The following is a 14,480-nucleotide window of genomic DNA, read 5'->3' on the forward strand; positions in this document are numbered from 1 at the left end:
CAAAATCTAATAAGTAGAAAATGTTCTTATTACAGTGTTGCTCCCGGAGATATGGATCACATATTGTTCAAAAAATAGAAAAGGAGCAGGAACTGGCAAATACAGATGTTGACTGCATGACAACAGAGCAAGAAAAAAAAATCTAAAGATCTGGTATGCACCAGAACAAGGAAAAAGAAGGAAAAAGAGGGAATTGGATCATTTTATAAGTGGCTGTTCATTCCTAAAGAAGAGAGTCTTCTTGTAATCCACCCAGCAGCACCTGCTTTTCTGTTTCTTCACCTTTTAAAGCTTGTAACCTGGTGCCAGGGCTGCCATACGGCTGTGGGCACTAATAGCATACCCTCTGCATATTATGCTTCAGGTTCATTTTCCAAACAAATCAAGCAGGGGCAGCAACACCACACTGGTTTGATGTGCCTAGGCAAATCTAGGAAATATTAACCTGAGATTAGATGCTTACTGTCTCTGAAGGATCTGAGCACCTTACCCATACGGATCCTACCCTTAGTACTCCATTCAAAGATATAAAAGTACTATAGTCCCCTTTTACAGATAGAAAATATCAGGACAAAGATTTCTAATTTCTAAGTTTGTCTGCTGCCAACAGACTACTAGATGGGAATTTGTATCTTGATAACTGTAAAAAGGGACCATGTGTGGGCCACTGAAATATCAGAAGTCTGTGACAAAGGCACACTAAACCTAGATCTTCAATGTCTTAACCATATGGTCACCTTTCCTCTCTCAGAAGTAATGGCCTCATTTTCGAACCATAGACACACTAAACCCATGACACCAATATCTACTGTGGGCAGAGATGTATGTTTTATATCAGCTGAATGCAAGAGAAAGTACAAACATAATTCTTGGTGGGCAAAGTTCTTCCACATAAGTATTACTTACATTTGGCTCACAAAGATGGGGAATGAGAGAATTTATTAACCTGGGGCATAGAAGGGAAAAGGAGTGAATACTCCGAATGTTACAACTGATGCCTAAACTCCCCAAATCCCTAGCTATATTCAGAAGGAAGCAAACTATAATGAGAATCTGCTTTTGATGCTGTTGATAGAGCCTGCTTTTTTGCAGTAACCCATTTGTCTTGCTCTGTTCTCACTGAGCTAAAAACAGGCAAACTACAGGAATGGACTTTTTAACAAGCTCTTAACAACAGAGATACTTCTTTGCATTTCCTGCTTGGAGAGTTTGGCAAACAGAGAATGGTATTACAAAATAGTGAACTGATTTAAGAAGCTTCTGAAGCTAAGCAATACAGAGTTTTGTTTGCAAACCTGTTGTGCAGGGAGAACAGCTATAATTTAGTGGATTACATTTGAGCCTAGGAGACAGCAGACTGCAGCTTGCTGCTTAAATCTGCCCCTTGGGAGCAACATGAGTTTGAGCCGAAGGCTAGATCCTCTCTGAACCTCAGTTACCTGGCTTGTCTGTTCAATGAGGAAAGCAAAGCTGTGATCTAAAAGCTCAATAGCTGAACAAGGCAAAAGGAAATCTAAATTGTTAACAAAACTGGGTTTGGCCAGAGATCTTCCACCTCTCTTCTCTTCTTCTTCTCCTCTCCTGAGTTTGAATAGTTGAGAGATTAGTTCCATGAAGAGAAAAAAGAAATGCCATCCCTAGAAGAGAGCTTTCTCTTTCAAAGATTCTTGGGGTTTCAAACCATTTGCAGTTTGGGCCTGAAAGATAAATGGAAATTCAGAAGTTCCCCAGGAATTTGCTAGCTGGGAACATCTGCCCCCTGGCTTGTTTGAAGTTTTGCTTTCACATGCAAGGTCAGCATTTCAATTAGAATCCCTATTTTCCACCCAATTTTTTAGCCTGTCCGATGACTACTCCAGGATTTCTAAGGACCTTCTAGTTCCCCAAAACTATCTTGCGCTTTACATTCACACAAAATGATGAAGGGGAGACTTTGCTTTTAGACAACTTAAGCAGTATTGGTAAAGAGTAATTATGTAAAATCAGTAACCTGGGAGATTCTTTAGTCATAGGCCCCACAGTATTAAGCCTCAAAACATTTTGAAACAGTCACAAGTTTTCTCACTAGAGTCTTCAGTTATTTTTTGAGTTTTTGCCTGTAGCTGAGCATCTCCCAGCTGAAGTGGAAACAAAATGCCACAACTACAGTAAAGCTCCTAGAAAACTTAGTGGGTCTGTGACATTCCTTCCTCCTCAGATCAGACAGCCCCATCAACAGCAAATAACTCTAGTCACTCTTTGGCAGAGTGTGAATGGCAGAGCTTAGAGGGTTGTGATCAGCGGTGCAGTCTAGTTGGAGGCCGGTAGCTAGCGGTGTCCCCCAGGGGTCAGTACTGGGTCCAGTCTTGTTCAACTTCTTCATCAATGACCTGGATGAAGGGACAGAGTGCACCTTCAGCAAGTTTGCTGATGATACCAAACTGGGAGGAGTGGCTGATACACCAGAGGGCTGTGCTGCCGTTCAGAGAGACCTGGACAGGCTGGAGAGGTGGGTGGAGAGGAACCTCATGAAGTTCAACAAAGGCAAGTGCAGGGTCCTGCACCTAGGGAGGAATAACCCCAGGCACCAGGACAGGTTGGGGGTTGACCTGCTGGAAAGCAGCTCTGCTGAGAAGGACCTGGGAGTGCTGGTGGACACCAAGTTAAGCATGAGGCAGCAATGTGCCCTTGTGGCCAAGAAGGCCAATGGTATCCTGGGGTGCATCAGGAAGAGTGTTGCCAGCAGGTCGAGGGAGGTGATCCTCGCCCTCTACTCAGCCCTGGTGAGGCCACATCTGGAGTACTGCGTCCAGTTCTGGGCTCCCCAGTACAAGAGGGATGTGGCACTACTGGAGCAAGTCCAGCGAAGGGCTACAAAGATGATTAGGGGACTGGAGCATCTCTCCTATGAGGAAAGGCTGAGAGAGCTGGGCCTGTTTAGCTTGGAGAAGAGAAGGCTAAGAGGAGATCTTATCAACGTGTACAAGTATCTGAAGGGAGGGTGTCGAGAGGATGGGGCCAGACTCTTTTCAGTGGTGCCCAGCGACAGGGCGCAAGGCAACAGGCACAAACTGAAACACAGACACTTCCATCTGAACATGAGGAAAAACTTCTTCACTGTGAGGGTGACAGAGCACTGGAACAGGTTGCCCAGAGAGGTGGTGGAGTCTCCTTCTCTGGAGATATTCAAAACACGCCTGGATGCGATCCTGTGCAATGTGCTCTAGGTGACCGTGCTTGAGCAGGGGGGTTGGACTAGATGATCTCCAGAGGTCCCTTCCAAACTCAACCATTCTGTGATTCTGTGATACTGTGATTCTCTGATACTGTGATTCTGTGATTTACCTATTGCATTCATCACAACTGCCATTTTCTGTAGAATAATTTTGCTTCGTTCATTTGTTTATTCAAACTAGTCCATATCAGACCAAACCGTAGACTTCCCTTATCCCCAGTACAGTGCTTTTCCTCAAGACTACACCAAACATTCACATTTCTTTGCAAGCTTATGGAATTTTTTGCCCTGTCTTATTGACCTTCCCCCCTGCCAAAAGTTAGACCGACACACAGACAGGAAGAAAGAAAGATTGTTTTGTCCTTCTGTCTATCTGTGATCTCCCACAAACCCATCTCTATCACATTCACTCTGTCATCCTATATAACATTCTTTCTGCAAGACTACTTGTAACTCCACTGAAGTAAAAAAGCTAAACCAGTGCACAAGAAGTATGGATGTTGCTCACAGGCACAGAAATTAGTGGTGTACACAACTGATCGTGTGGCTGTGTAGTTAAATAAAAGGGTCCTACTGTGCCTGTTGATTTTGACTCTAGGGAACAGGAACTTATTTCTCAGAGACTGAGAGCTCAAACGGTGAGTGGGGTTTCCATCGAGCTTAGGGTCAGAGTGGACGTGGCCATAATGATAAATTAGGCTGCTCCTCTGCATAACACTTGGAGTAGAATTTCTCTAGGGGAAAAGACTTCAGATGATAGCTAATTCATCACAACCTTACGTACAGTTTTCCAGGTGTTTAGTTACACTTGCAGATAGAAGGTGCACCTTGTTCTAATTTTGTCTAGCTTCAGCTCCCAGGTACTGCATTTTATTGTGCCTTTCTCTACTAGTTTAGAGAGTTTTTTGCTATCAGAGAACTTTTGCCATTGCAGGTGGTGCTCTTGACCTTCTCTTTGATAAAATACATAGTTTCAGCTGCCTTAGTCTTTCAGTCTTCTAATGAAATGTGCTCGTCAGTCATTCCTGATGTTGACTCAATCAGCTTCTTACCTGAACCCTTCTCTTCCCAGATCCTTTCACCCCCCCCCAAAAAAAAAAATTCATTCACACAATGTCAGGATATTCCCAGCACAACAGAAGCCACTGGGAGCCCTGGGGAACTGCAGTATAACACTATCACTCTTAAGTACTGTCATTTCACCTGTTTACCAGGTTCAAGTCTCAGCTTCATGTCTTTGGATCTCAGAAACTTCACAGGCAGAGCAGATCAGATTAAATATAAAGGGAAACCCCATAAAATTTGAGTTTTCTGATGGAAGTTTTCATCAAAAAATTGACATATGAAAAGATATGGCACATCCACACTGAGGGCAACATAGATAGCTAAAGTGTATGGGGTTATTTATTTGCTTATTTTTAAGCAACCTGGCATACGTAGAAAATACTTAAAAGAAGTTTCTCTCTCAAGGCTCTTTGGGGACTATGTTGAAAGGCAAGAAAATCAATTGCTTATGTAGCAATAACACTTCATTTATGGGCATGGACTGAAGCACACACTTATTTAAAAATAAAAAGTGCTTCTATGAGGTGTAGGTGAACAAAAAAAGCATAAAATATTCTGCATCTATATAGCAATTACTATGCATTGATTTCAAGCAATTTTAGAGTGATAGATAAAAAACTCTCTATTACAGTGGGACGATGAAGCACTGAGATGGTTAATTATCAGAAATCCCACAGATTAAACATCTAAACTGACATGAACCTAAAGGTATTGAGATGAGCCTCTTGCCCTATTTACGTTGCTTTTTTTTCCCCTAAACCTACTAAACCTCTGAGGATCAGAGCTGGTTTAATTCCTTTTAAATTCAATCTTGAAAGAAGTTATTCCATAGAAGCATTTGTTGAATAATGTATTTGGATGAAGACTGCTCAATCAGCTCTATGAACATGCAATGTTTGAAACTGCATGTGACTGTACATTGAAAGAAGCTGAGTACCTGAGGTAGTTCATGGATTGCTCACAGCAAGCAATCAGTTATCAAGCCACATGACAGCAAGGTATATGATCACAACAACATCAGTTCAATGCAAAAAGTGATTTTCTAAAGAAACCATGAAAGTTGATTTATATATAACTACACCACTTTGGCTGTCAACTTAAAAATAATGAGCCATCATACCAAAAATCTAATGTTCTGTTAGGAAAAAGCATCTTGAATCAGCTATTTAACTCTTAAGCCTTTGCTATATGATTTAGCAGTTCAAAAATGTAAAGAATACAGTGGACCTCTTCACCAAATTAAAGTATAGAATTACATTTAGTTAATGCCCCAGAGATAAGTGAGGAAAATGTGCTGCATATTCAGTAATTTTAGGTCATTTGTCTTTGTGTCACTAACATTTTCCATAAAGTATATGAATATCAAAACAAGGTTAGTACTGGAGGTTTTGCTGCTATTTAGTTTGCAATAATTTATATCACATTCTCCTTAAAATTCACCCCCAAAATGAGGAAGGCATTGGGCATGAATTTCTATCGCTAATGTGACTTGAAGAAAGATATGCAGTACTCTGAATTAATGATTCATGTTAGATTCATTAGAATCAGAGTAATAGAGTATTCAAACAAGAAGCAGTGATCCCTAAAGACAATGCAGGTCGTGGTTTAGCTGCTACAGGTGAGCGATAGCATATGATATCAACTCCAAAATTAGAAAAAGGGAAACAAGAAAAGGGAAAAGGCCAGAACTTTGACAGTATGTACACGAGCTTGCGTCCTGTAATCTCCGAAGCTGAAGGCTTTCTCTCTTCTGTCTAGCATGTCTGAAGACAGAGATAATTAATCGAGTAGATGACACCAAAATATGATGAAAGGGAAGAAAGTCCCTATGGTGTTCAGCTGAACAGTATAGATAGCCGAGAAACCTCAGCATCTGCCACCCTGAAGTCTGTGAGGTGATTCTTTACTGAGCTACAAAAGTTTAAGCTAAAATAAACCAAAATATAATGAAAAGAAATGACAGAAGAGACCAGCAATGCTCCCGGGGTAGTCTTGGAACGATCCATAGGTTCTCATTTTTGCTCAGAACAGCGGTCAGGACCTGGAGATTTTCACATAGGTGAAGATGTTCAAACATCTTCAGCTGAACTGAAGACTGTTAAGAGTCCTGTTCCTTAACCTGATAATTTATGCAGGCTTTTCTCTATAGCAAAGAAAAAAGGGTAAGTAGCACTGAAAGTTTGCAGAGGGTGAGTCTGGGATTTTCACCTTTTTCCTTTGACTCTACAAAGTGAATCAAGTCACCTTCAAGCCAATGAGACGCAGGAGGCCCAGGGACCGGGAAAAGGGAGAAGTTTTAATAGATGTCTGAGTGTCCATTACACTTTCAAAATGCTGAACTCTCCTTTGAGAGAATGTGCCTTGGTCTTATGATTTTATTTTTTGAATAATAGCAGACTGGTTGTAGTACATTCCAGGAAGCAGGGGACCTAAGATCTTAGCTTCTCATAGCTTCAAGGAATTTGAACCAACAGATCTCAGACATAACCTCTTGCAGGGGATACTTTGGGGAAAATTAGTCTCCATTCCTCTTGTTTAAGCAGAGCCTTGGCGCAAGAAAAATGCCCAAACTCGTGAGGCCGTAAAAAGGAGAAAGAAAAAGGAGATTGGTTGGTCCAAGCATATTAGGAGACTGTGGTCCAAGCATGGCTTAGAAATCAAATAAAGTTCTTCATTACCTCTTTTCTCCATTCTTATTGGCTTTAGCTGAGAGAGAGTAATCTAAGCATTCAGCAGGGACAGGATGTTACTGTGCGTGCCCCATAGCCCTACTTTAGATTCCTAGAAGAAACCCTGGATATCTCCAGCAGAACTTACATGATTTCTTTGTCCACTGGAACCCAAATTCTACCTAAATGGCATGCAAAACAGTGTGTGAACATCTGTTGGTTGAACAACTGCCTAAATGTTTATTGTGTATTTCTTATCAAATGGGATTAACAAACCTCACACATCTTTCTTGTGGGGATCCAGAAGTTCCTCACAAAAATTCATTTTTTGCAGTTCTGGTGAGGAGTTAATTATTATAGATAGATTTTCATTGTCTTCTTCAAGGGCATGAATAAGTCTGTAAATGCCTACTTTTTTTTTTTGTCTAATGTTGTTTCTGAGGATGCAAATTTTCAAATCATTTTAGTATTAAATTGAATTCTTACACACACAGTGTTTGAATAGTCTTCCACATTGCTGTTTACATATGTGCAGCTAAATTTTATTTCCTCTCTTCATTTCTTATCTTAATCCTAGGTAACGAAAATATTTGGATGGCCATCTCTATCTTGGAAAGGAAATAGAGGGTGTATACACACAAACAAACAAGAATATCTGAAGGACTAACAGAGGAGGAGATTAGACTTGAAGAAAGGAATGAAAAAAAAATTAAGAAAAAATACAAGCTTAAAGGAGATGGAGAAAAATGAAAAAGAAAATAGAAAGACAGTAGTCTGTAACAGAAAAATATATCAGCAGGTGGTATAAGAGAAGACAAGTGACCTGGGGAAATGTAGGGAAACGACCACAAAGCAGAACTGACTGAGGTAGGATCTGAAAGGGGAACTTCAAATATCTCAAGGTCTAAGCAGTTTTTTTTTTTTTGTAACACCTGCAGAAGAAAAGGGAGAAGTTTTGTTTGTAATGCTGTCACAAAAGAAGAAGTATAAATCTACCCAAAACAATAATCTGTCTTGTAATGTGTGCTTACTGGGATAAAGTAAATATGGGATTGAACCCTGTCTGATTTCATTAGTGTTCAGTTACAATAACAGCAACAACAGCAGCAAAATCAACCAAGATTTTCAGAGTAAGTGGTAAGAAAGAGAGATGATAAATGAAGAATGAAACACATTTTGGTTTTTTGGAAAGGAAAAGGGCAAATTGCAAAAGTGAGGGAAGAAATAAAAGAAATAAAGTTAGGAAAAAATGAAATGCAAATACTATGCTGAGGGAAAAGAAGGGGTGGAAGAGGATAGAAATTCTAGTCTAATCACCTACCAATCCATTTTTTAATTTATGAATTAAATGAATTCGCTCATCCATCTTAATCTCATCACAATATCACATCTGAGTGCCTAAAGGCCAGACCTGCTTTAATTTTACCCCTCCTCCCCAACAGGCAACTGGGGGTTGATGTTATCAGATCATTATTGCTGTTAACCAATGTGCCTTTGCTGTTTCTGTGATGGCAGGAAAACTGAGCTGCAGCAGAGCATTCAGCACTTGGTTCGCAATTTAGTGATATCTGCTTTTGCCATTAAAGTTTTTGGAAGGGAGCACCATTGCCCTGGGACACTTGCCTGCAGTGGGCATGGAGAGGATCCTGGTCAAAGTAGATGGTGTGGACCTCTGTGATTTCTCCTTGCTTCTTTTCCTTCCCCAAAGCCCATATAATTCACAAGAGTTCATCAGCTGTTGCCACCATCTGTACAACTGCTCTGCTTTCTGAGAGGAAAATATTGTCCCTGCTCTTTCGCGCACAGATGGGCTGGGTACTGCAGAAGGGATGTGGCCTCCCAGGATGGAGATAAGCAACATTTCAGGAGTGAGAAAAGGCCTTCTGATCCTGGAAATGCTTATGAGTGTCAGAAGCTTCAGTTTTATGAGCTCCCATGTTCTTTTTTGTCACGCCTTTTCCAAAAAATTGATATTCATTATGTTACTTTGGTCAATGTAAAGGTTTTTTGAGCCACTGTAAAACATAGGCATTAGGAGGGAGAAATGGCAGTTTCAAAATAATGAAGGACACAGCTAGAACATGGTGTTAGCATGTAGTTATTAGCTAAAGTTTTTTGTATTCAAGGATGGTATTCAAGTCAAAAACTGTTGCATATTTATTGAGAAAACAACTGTTTTTCAACTGTAACCCTTAAGATCAATGTTTGTATGAAAGCTTTGTCTGATAGACACATGGGCAGCATTATTTATACACCTAACTAAGCTCTAATGACCTCCCATACAGATGTCCTCAAACAAGAAACAGGCAGGATGAAGAATTTTGAAAGGAGGAGGGATTATCTTTTAGAAGTATATCATAACATTAATGAAACTGTCCTTGTGATATTAATGAAATGAAGGCCGAGCATTACGATGGGCAAGCAATAAGTAAATACAGATAAAAGTAATCCCAAGTTATAATCCTATTAAAAACTCTTCCAGAAGGGATAACTTGTCTCCAGGCCTTGCAGTAAGGTAGGAAGTCCTATTTCAGAAGAAATTTGGTACACTGCAAATCTTCATTGACACCTGTTTAATTTTTTCGATTAATCAAAATTAAACAGAATAAAGGGGTATGACAGAACCCTGGTGCTGTCAGATGGAAAGAAGGGCAATGTCTTTATGATCACTGTTATAAACCTGGCAGCAGAGAAAAGGAGGAAAGAGATTAGAGCTTTAGTCACATTTATATGAACATCTGTTCTGCGATCCCTGGAGCTGGCAGCACTGCCTGGTGTTTCTCTGCAGAGAGGTAATTAGCAGCATGGAGGACACCAAAAACATCAGAAAGAAAAAGCAAGACCCCATGGTTAATAGCAGAGAGATGTTCAGATTTTAGATGGTCTAGCTAGTACCTGACACCCAGCTGTTGAATTAGTCAGGTACAACCTGTAATTAATCCAGTCAAAAAGAAAGATATGACAGAGGACACCAGCTGTTGAAACTCAGCATGGCTGTGGCATGATCCTGGCTGTTTTTTTCTGATTCAGATGCTGGCAGAGTGAAAATTGCCAGCCTCGTAAAGATGCTACCGAGATGGGAATCCAGGGTCCATTAATTTCTGCACAAAAAAGTACTGCTTTTCCTGGAAAGAGAATTCTGCATGAATTCTGATCTAGAAAAGCAAGGATTATGACACCAAAAAACATAAAAAGTTGGAGAAGGCTTGCTTTTCTTGCAGTCAGTGTAAACAACTGCACTAATTACCTTTTTCACCATCCTTACAATGATCTTGATGCTACCATAACTGCAGGAATTATACAAACTGCATACAGCGTTTTCCTATTCATGTTGCCTATATTTGGCCTAACTCGCAAAGCTCCAGTGGAATTGCACTGGTGAACTGAGTCTTATTTTCAACCATCACATAAACACCTTTTAGGCAAAGAAATCTCAGCAAAGTTCTTTTATAATTTTTATGGGGAAAAAAAACATTAATAAGCTTTATTTATTTGCTTTCAGGTGTAAACTAGCTGTAAAAATGAGCCTACTCTCATTTAGTGTATTATATTTTACTGTGAAATAGTAATCAGAAAGTGTTTTTAAAATGTGCAAGAAAGAAAAGGCTGAATCTGTAAAGAATACAGATAATGATTTTAGGAAGGGAAAGGTTGAAATCCAAAGAGCAGGGCAAGATCAGAAAGCAAATGGGAAACTGTAACTACTGTAGAAGAAAACATGAAAATAAATTGAAGCTTGAGGGAAAGATGGAAAGGGAAAGGACAAAACTAATAATTTGTTTACCAATCTATTCATCTAAAATTCTAATTTATGTATCCATCTATCCCACTGTGCTGTGTGTGACAAAACTTTCATCAATACAATATAAACACATCAAGTGGTTGAGTTTTGTCCTCCTCTCCCCTGGAACCACTGAAGGATATTTTATTAATCGTTGTTCCTGCTTCACATCTCCCCCTCCTGAAAGTGAAGTGACAGCGAGAAAGCTGAGCGGAGGTCATTATTTTCACACTTGGCTCTGATCTCTTTGCCCTCAGACTGCCACCAGAAATGGGTGTCTGTGTTCGGGGGCCACCTACAGGGAAGCGAACTCTACAGGGAAATGAATTTTGCCAGAGCTTCCTAAACAAGTAAGAAAAAAAAAATAATAATAATCTCTTTTCATGATGATGCCGGCTAGAGAATGGACTAAAAGAGCTATCTCTGTATGACTCTTCTAATCTTGGTCTGTGCTGGCGGGTTGTGCAACCTCCCCAGGGCTGCGATGTGAGAAGGACTGTGGTTCCCACCTGCCGCCCCACAGAAACATGTAGGCAGGGCTCTCTAGGGACTTTTGGGTCTCTCTCGTTGCAGCAGGCAAAGCACTGAACAAGAGAAAAAAATCACATGGTTCTGGATGTTCCAATAGTCTTAGTTTTATGGTGCACTGTACTACGCCTTCAAACACTGTGTACATGAGTTTAATCATCCACAGTCTTTTCCGTGCAATTTGACCCCACTGTTTACACATGGTAATAATCATATTGCTTCATCCTGGACAACACAGACATTCATACATCCTATTGATATCAATATATATTTCATTATAAGCAACCTTTTAAAAAAAACAATTAAAAAGTTTAGATTTGCCATCTATCGAATAACTTTCTTATAGTGATTTCAAAGCATTTCATAAAGATATTAATCCTACTCTTCACACACTGAAGCTGATACTCTCCAAGAGTAAGTGAACCACCCAGCTCATCAGTTTTATAGATGAGGCTGGAGCTCTCACCATCCTGATTTATAATCTCACATTATCTAGATTCCTGCAGAGAAGATGTACAGAGTGAAAATACTAGAACTGAGAGGAGAACTTACGAGCAGAATCATCCAGCACATTTTTTGATAAAACGTGACAGGATTTGTTTCAAGAATATTTTTCATCAACAGCATGTGAAACTTCATAGTAACATGTAGTTTTTAAAGAGAAACAACTCATCACTTCTCAAATCATGTAAAAAGGCAAATTTGTGATCAGAACGGTTAACTCAACTGGAAGGAAGTTTTCTAAAGTGGGCAGGTAGATCCATACATCTTCATGTGTTTACACTGTAAATACCACTTTAGTAATCCACTTTAAAGAAAACAAAGCAAACTAGCATAAAATATGTTTTGAACAGAAGGACCAATTTAAATGAGGTATTTAACCATTCAGTTGCTATATACATACTGGAATCCTAACACAAATAAACCTGATATATTTCAATTACATTAATCAGCTGTATGTTTCCATATCTTAATTTTCCCCCAGATTAGCTTTTAGCTAGTTTTCTTCTTTTTTTTTCATATTCAGGAGCATATTCTGTTTATATGCCACACCAGTTATGGCTTGAAGAGCATGCGTTTCATCCAGTTTTAAGCTTCTCAGGTGAAAGATCCTTCAGCAGAGAACTGATAATTGCGAGCCCTGTAAATTTTATCTGTTTTTAGCCCCATTTTCTTCCCTTCAAAGGTATCATAAAACTGGCAGTCTTTAAACTAAGAATCTGAAATCCCAATGGGATTTGTCATTTAAGTGCATCATTTCCTTTCAGCGCATTCTTATTATTCTTATTCTTTATTAAATAAGATTGTGGGAGGGCAGGAGGTTTGATAGTGGTATGGGAAAAAAAAACACAAAAATCCTTTTTTTTTTTCTCAAATGTTCTGAAATGTTAAAGAGGTCTAATCACAGAAATACCTGAAAGATGAAACTTATTGACTAAGAAAAGAGATGGTGGGACAATAAATGCGTAGAAGTCTTTATTCCAGATGTATTACTTGAAGAGTTATACAATATGGGGTTTAGGAGGTCACATTTTCCAAACGACACTTAAAATACTGGCAGATCGTCCTGAATGCCAATTTCAGTTTTGAATTGACTATTATCAGGATAATAGAGTGTACTGAAGGATATGCTCCAGCTACAACTAAAGAAACTGCAACCTTCCAAACATCTTTACTTTGGGAAGTTGACAGTGTCAACAGAATTTGAGCTGCGAAGCTGGAAAGATATAGGACCAAGAAAGAAATAATTGATTTAATGGCAGTTAGGTGAACATCTATCAAAGGATCCCTGAAACTATCTATATAGCATTGCATCTTCTTGGTGTGTTTCCACAGCGAATTAATTAACAGGGCTGAAGTCACCACAGATAGTACTAGAGGAAAAAAACAACCTGCAAAGTAAAGAAGGAGCAGGTAGAGGTGTGAGCTATCCCAGTTAGTGATATGGTCTGTGCTATTCTCTCTACAGTTCCCAGTTGAGCTGCAGAGGTAAGTGCCGGGTGTAATCCATAATAATGGAAGAGAGGTCATGGAAGAGATCCCCAGTGATCCTAGAAGCAGCCACGGAATCATCCCAGAAATCCTGAGTTTGATTTGCAGCAACAGCCGTTGGGTGAAATTGATAATTTTTACACAGTAGAGGACATAGAGCCAGGTACTGAACCACAGGCTGGCATGGTTTACAAACATCCATACAGCACCAAAAGCTTTGTACACAGAAGACAACTTAGTCACATCCGTAAAATAGAGACTATGAATGTGTATCATTATTGTCACCTGCAAGATACATCTCGATGTGCTCAGGAAGATCAGGATCATATCAGCAGAAGAGATGTTTTTGCTTTTGATCCAGTTAATGCTATTAACAATTGCAATAAATCCATTTCCTGTAAATCCAACAATGACTTCAATTGATACAATAGTTATTGAAACGATAAGAATGGGTGGCAACATCTTTCTGCTTTGGTCACCTCTGCCTGCTTAGTTTGTGGAGCTGTGCAAGAAGTTGAGCAGATCAGATGTCATCTGACTACCCCTAGCCCCAGCCCCAGCCTGCTCCCCTTTTATCTAGGAACGCAAAGACATCTGGAAATGATACTGGAAAATGGATGGTGCTGTTGTTCCTGAACATGCAAATCACAGAAAGATTTAATAATTAATTCTAACCTTTTACATGCATAAGATTTGCCTACTCTTTTCCTTAGGGATGTGGGATGGCCAGCTGTATTAACCTCCCCATCTTTTATCCAACTGTTTATATTCCTATCCAGAGTGACAAGCAAGCCTTCGGTGGCTCTGTGGTTATGACTGTATCCTTACATGCATCACACAACCCAGAGCAGGCAGTATCATGTGTCAAGAGACAAGGAGAGGTCTTATATTGTAACTCTATCTTTCATACCACTTGAAATCCTACTAGTTATGACCACATCTATTAGTCAGAACAATTTTTGCATGGAGACTATCTCTGTAAATTATACGTTCTCCAGTCCTATTTTATGGGACCAACCCACACAAAGAAGTTGTATCTACCCGAGACTTCTTTCTCCATATAGCTGGCCATTTTATGAGGGTTCACTTCTGATATGTTAGATGTCATATGTAAGGGATCAAAGGATGGAAGTGGTAGGTCATATAATGGGGAGAGTGGTGATGACAGGCTACTAGAGCAGAGTGATCCTTCTAGCAGAAACCCGGTAAAAAGCAGCTAAGGTCATTTGGC

General features: G+C 39.7%; 1 protein-coding gene across 1 annotated transcript; it reads right to left on the reverse strand.

The window, feature by feature from the left end:
* Positions 1-12,775: 12,775 nt before the first annotated feature.
* LOC106492220 (taste receptor type 2 member 40-like) lies at positions 12,776-13,711 on the reverse strand. The gene has a single exon (XM_013952019.2). It carries the CDS (start codon positions 13,709-13,711, stop codon positions 12,776-12,778), a length of 936 nt encoding a protein of 311 aa, XP_013807473.2.
* Between the last annotated feature and the right edge of the window lie 769 nt (positions 13,712-14,480).

This window comes from Apteryx mantelli, chromosome 1, assembly GCF_036417845.1.
Source record: "Apteryx mantelli isolate bAptMan1 chromosome 1, bAptMan1.hap1, whole genome shotgun sequence".
In the NCBI taxonomy this organism is placed as follows: Eukaryota; Metazoa; Chordata; class Aves; order Apterygiformes; family Apterygidae; genus Apteryx; species Apteryx mantelli.

What these genes read in the sequence shown, in the direction of transcription:
- LOC106492220 (XM_013952019.2), bottom strand. Translation starts at nt 13,711, where the DNA reads ATGTTGCCACCCATTCTTATCGTTTCAATAACTATTGTATCAATTGAA.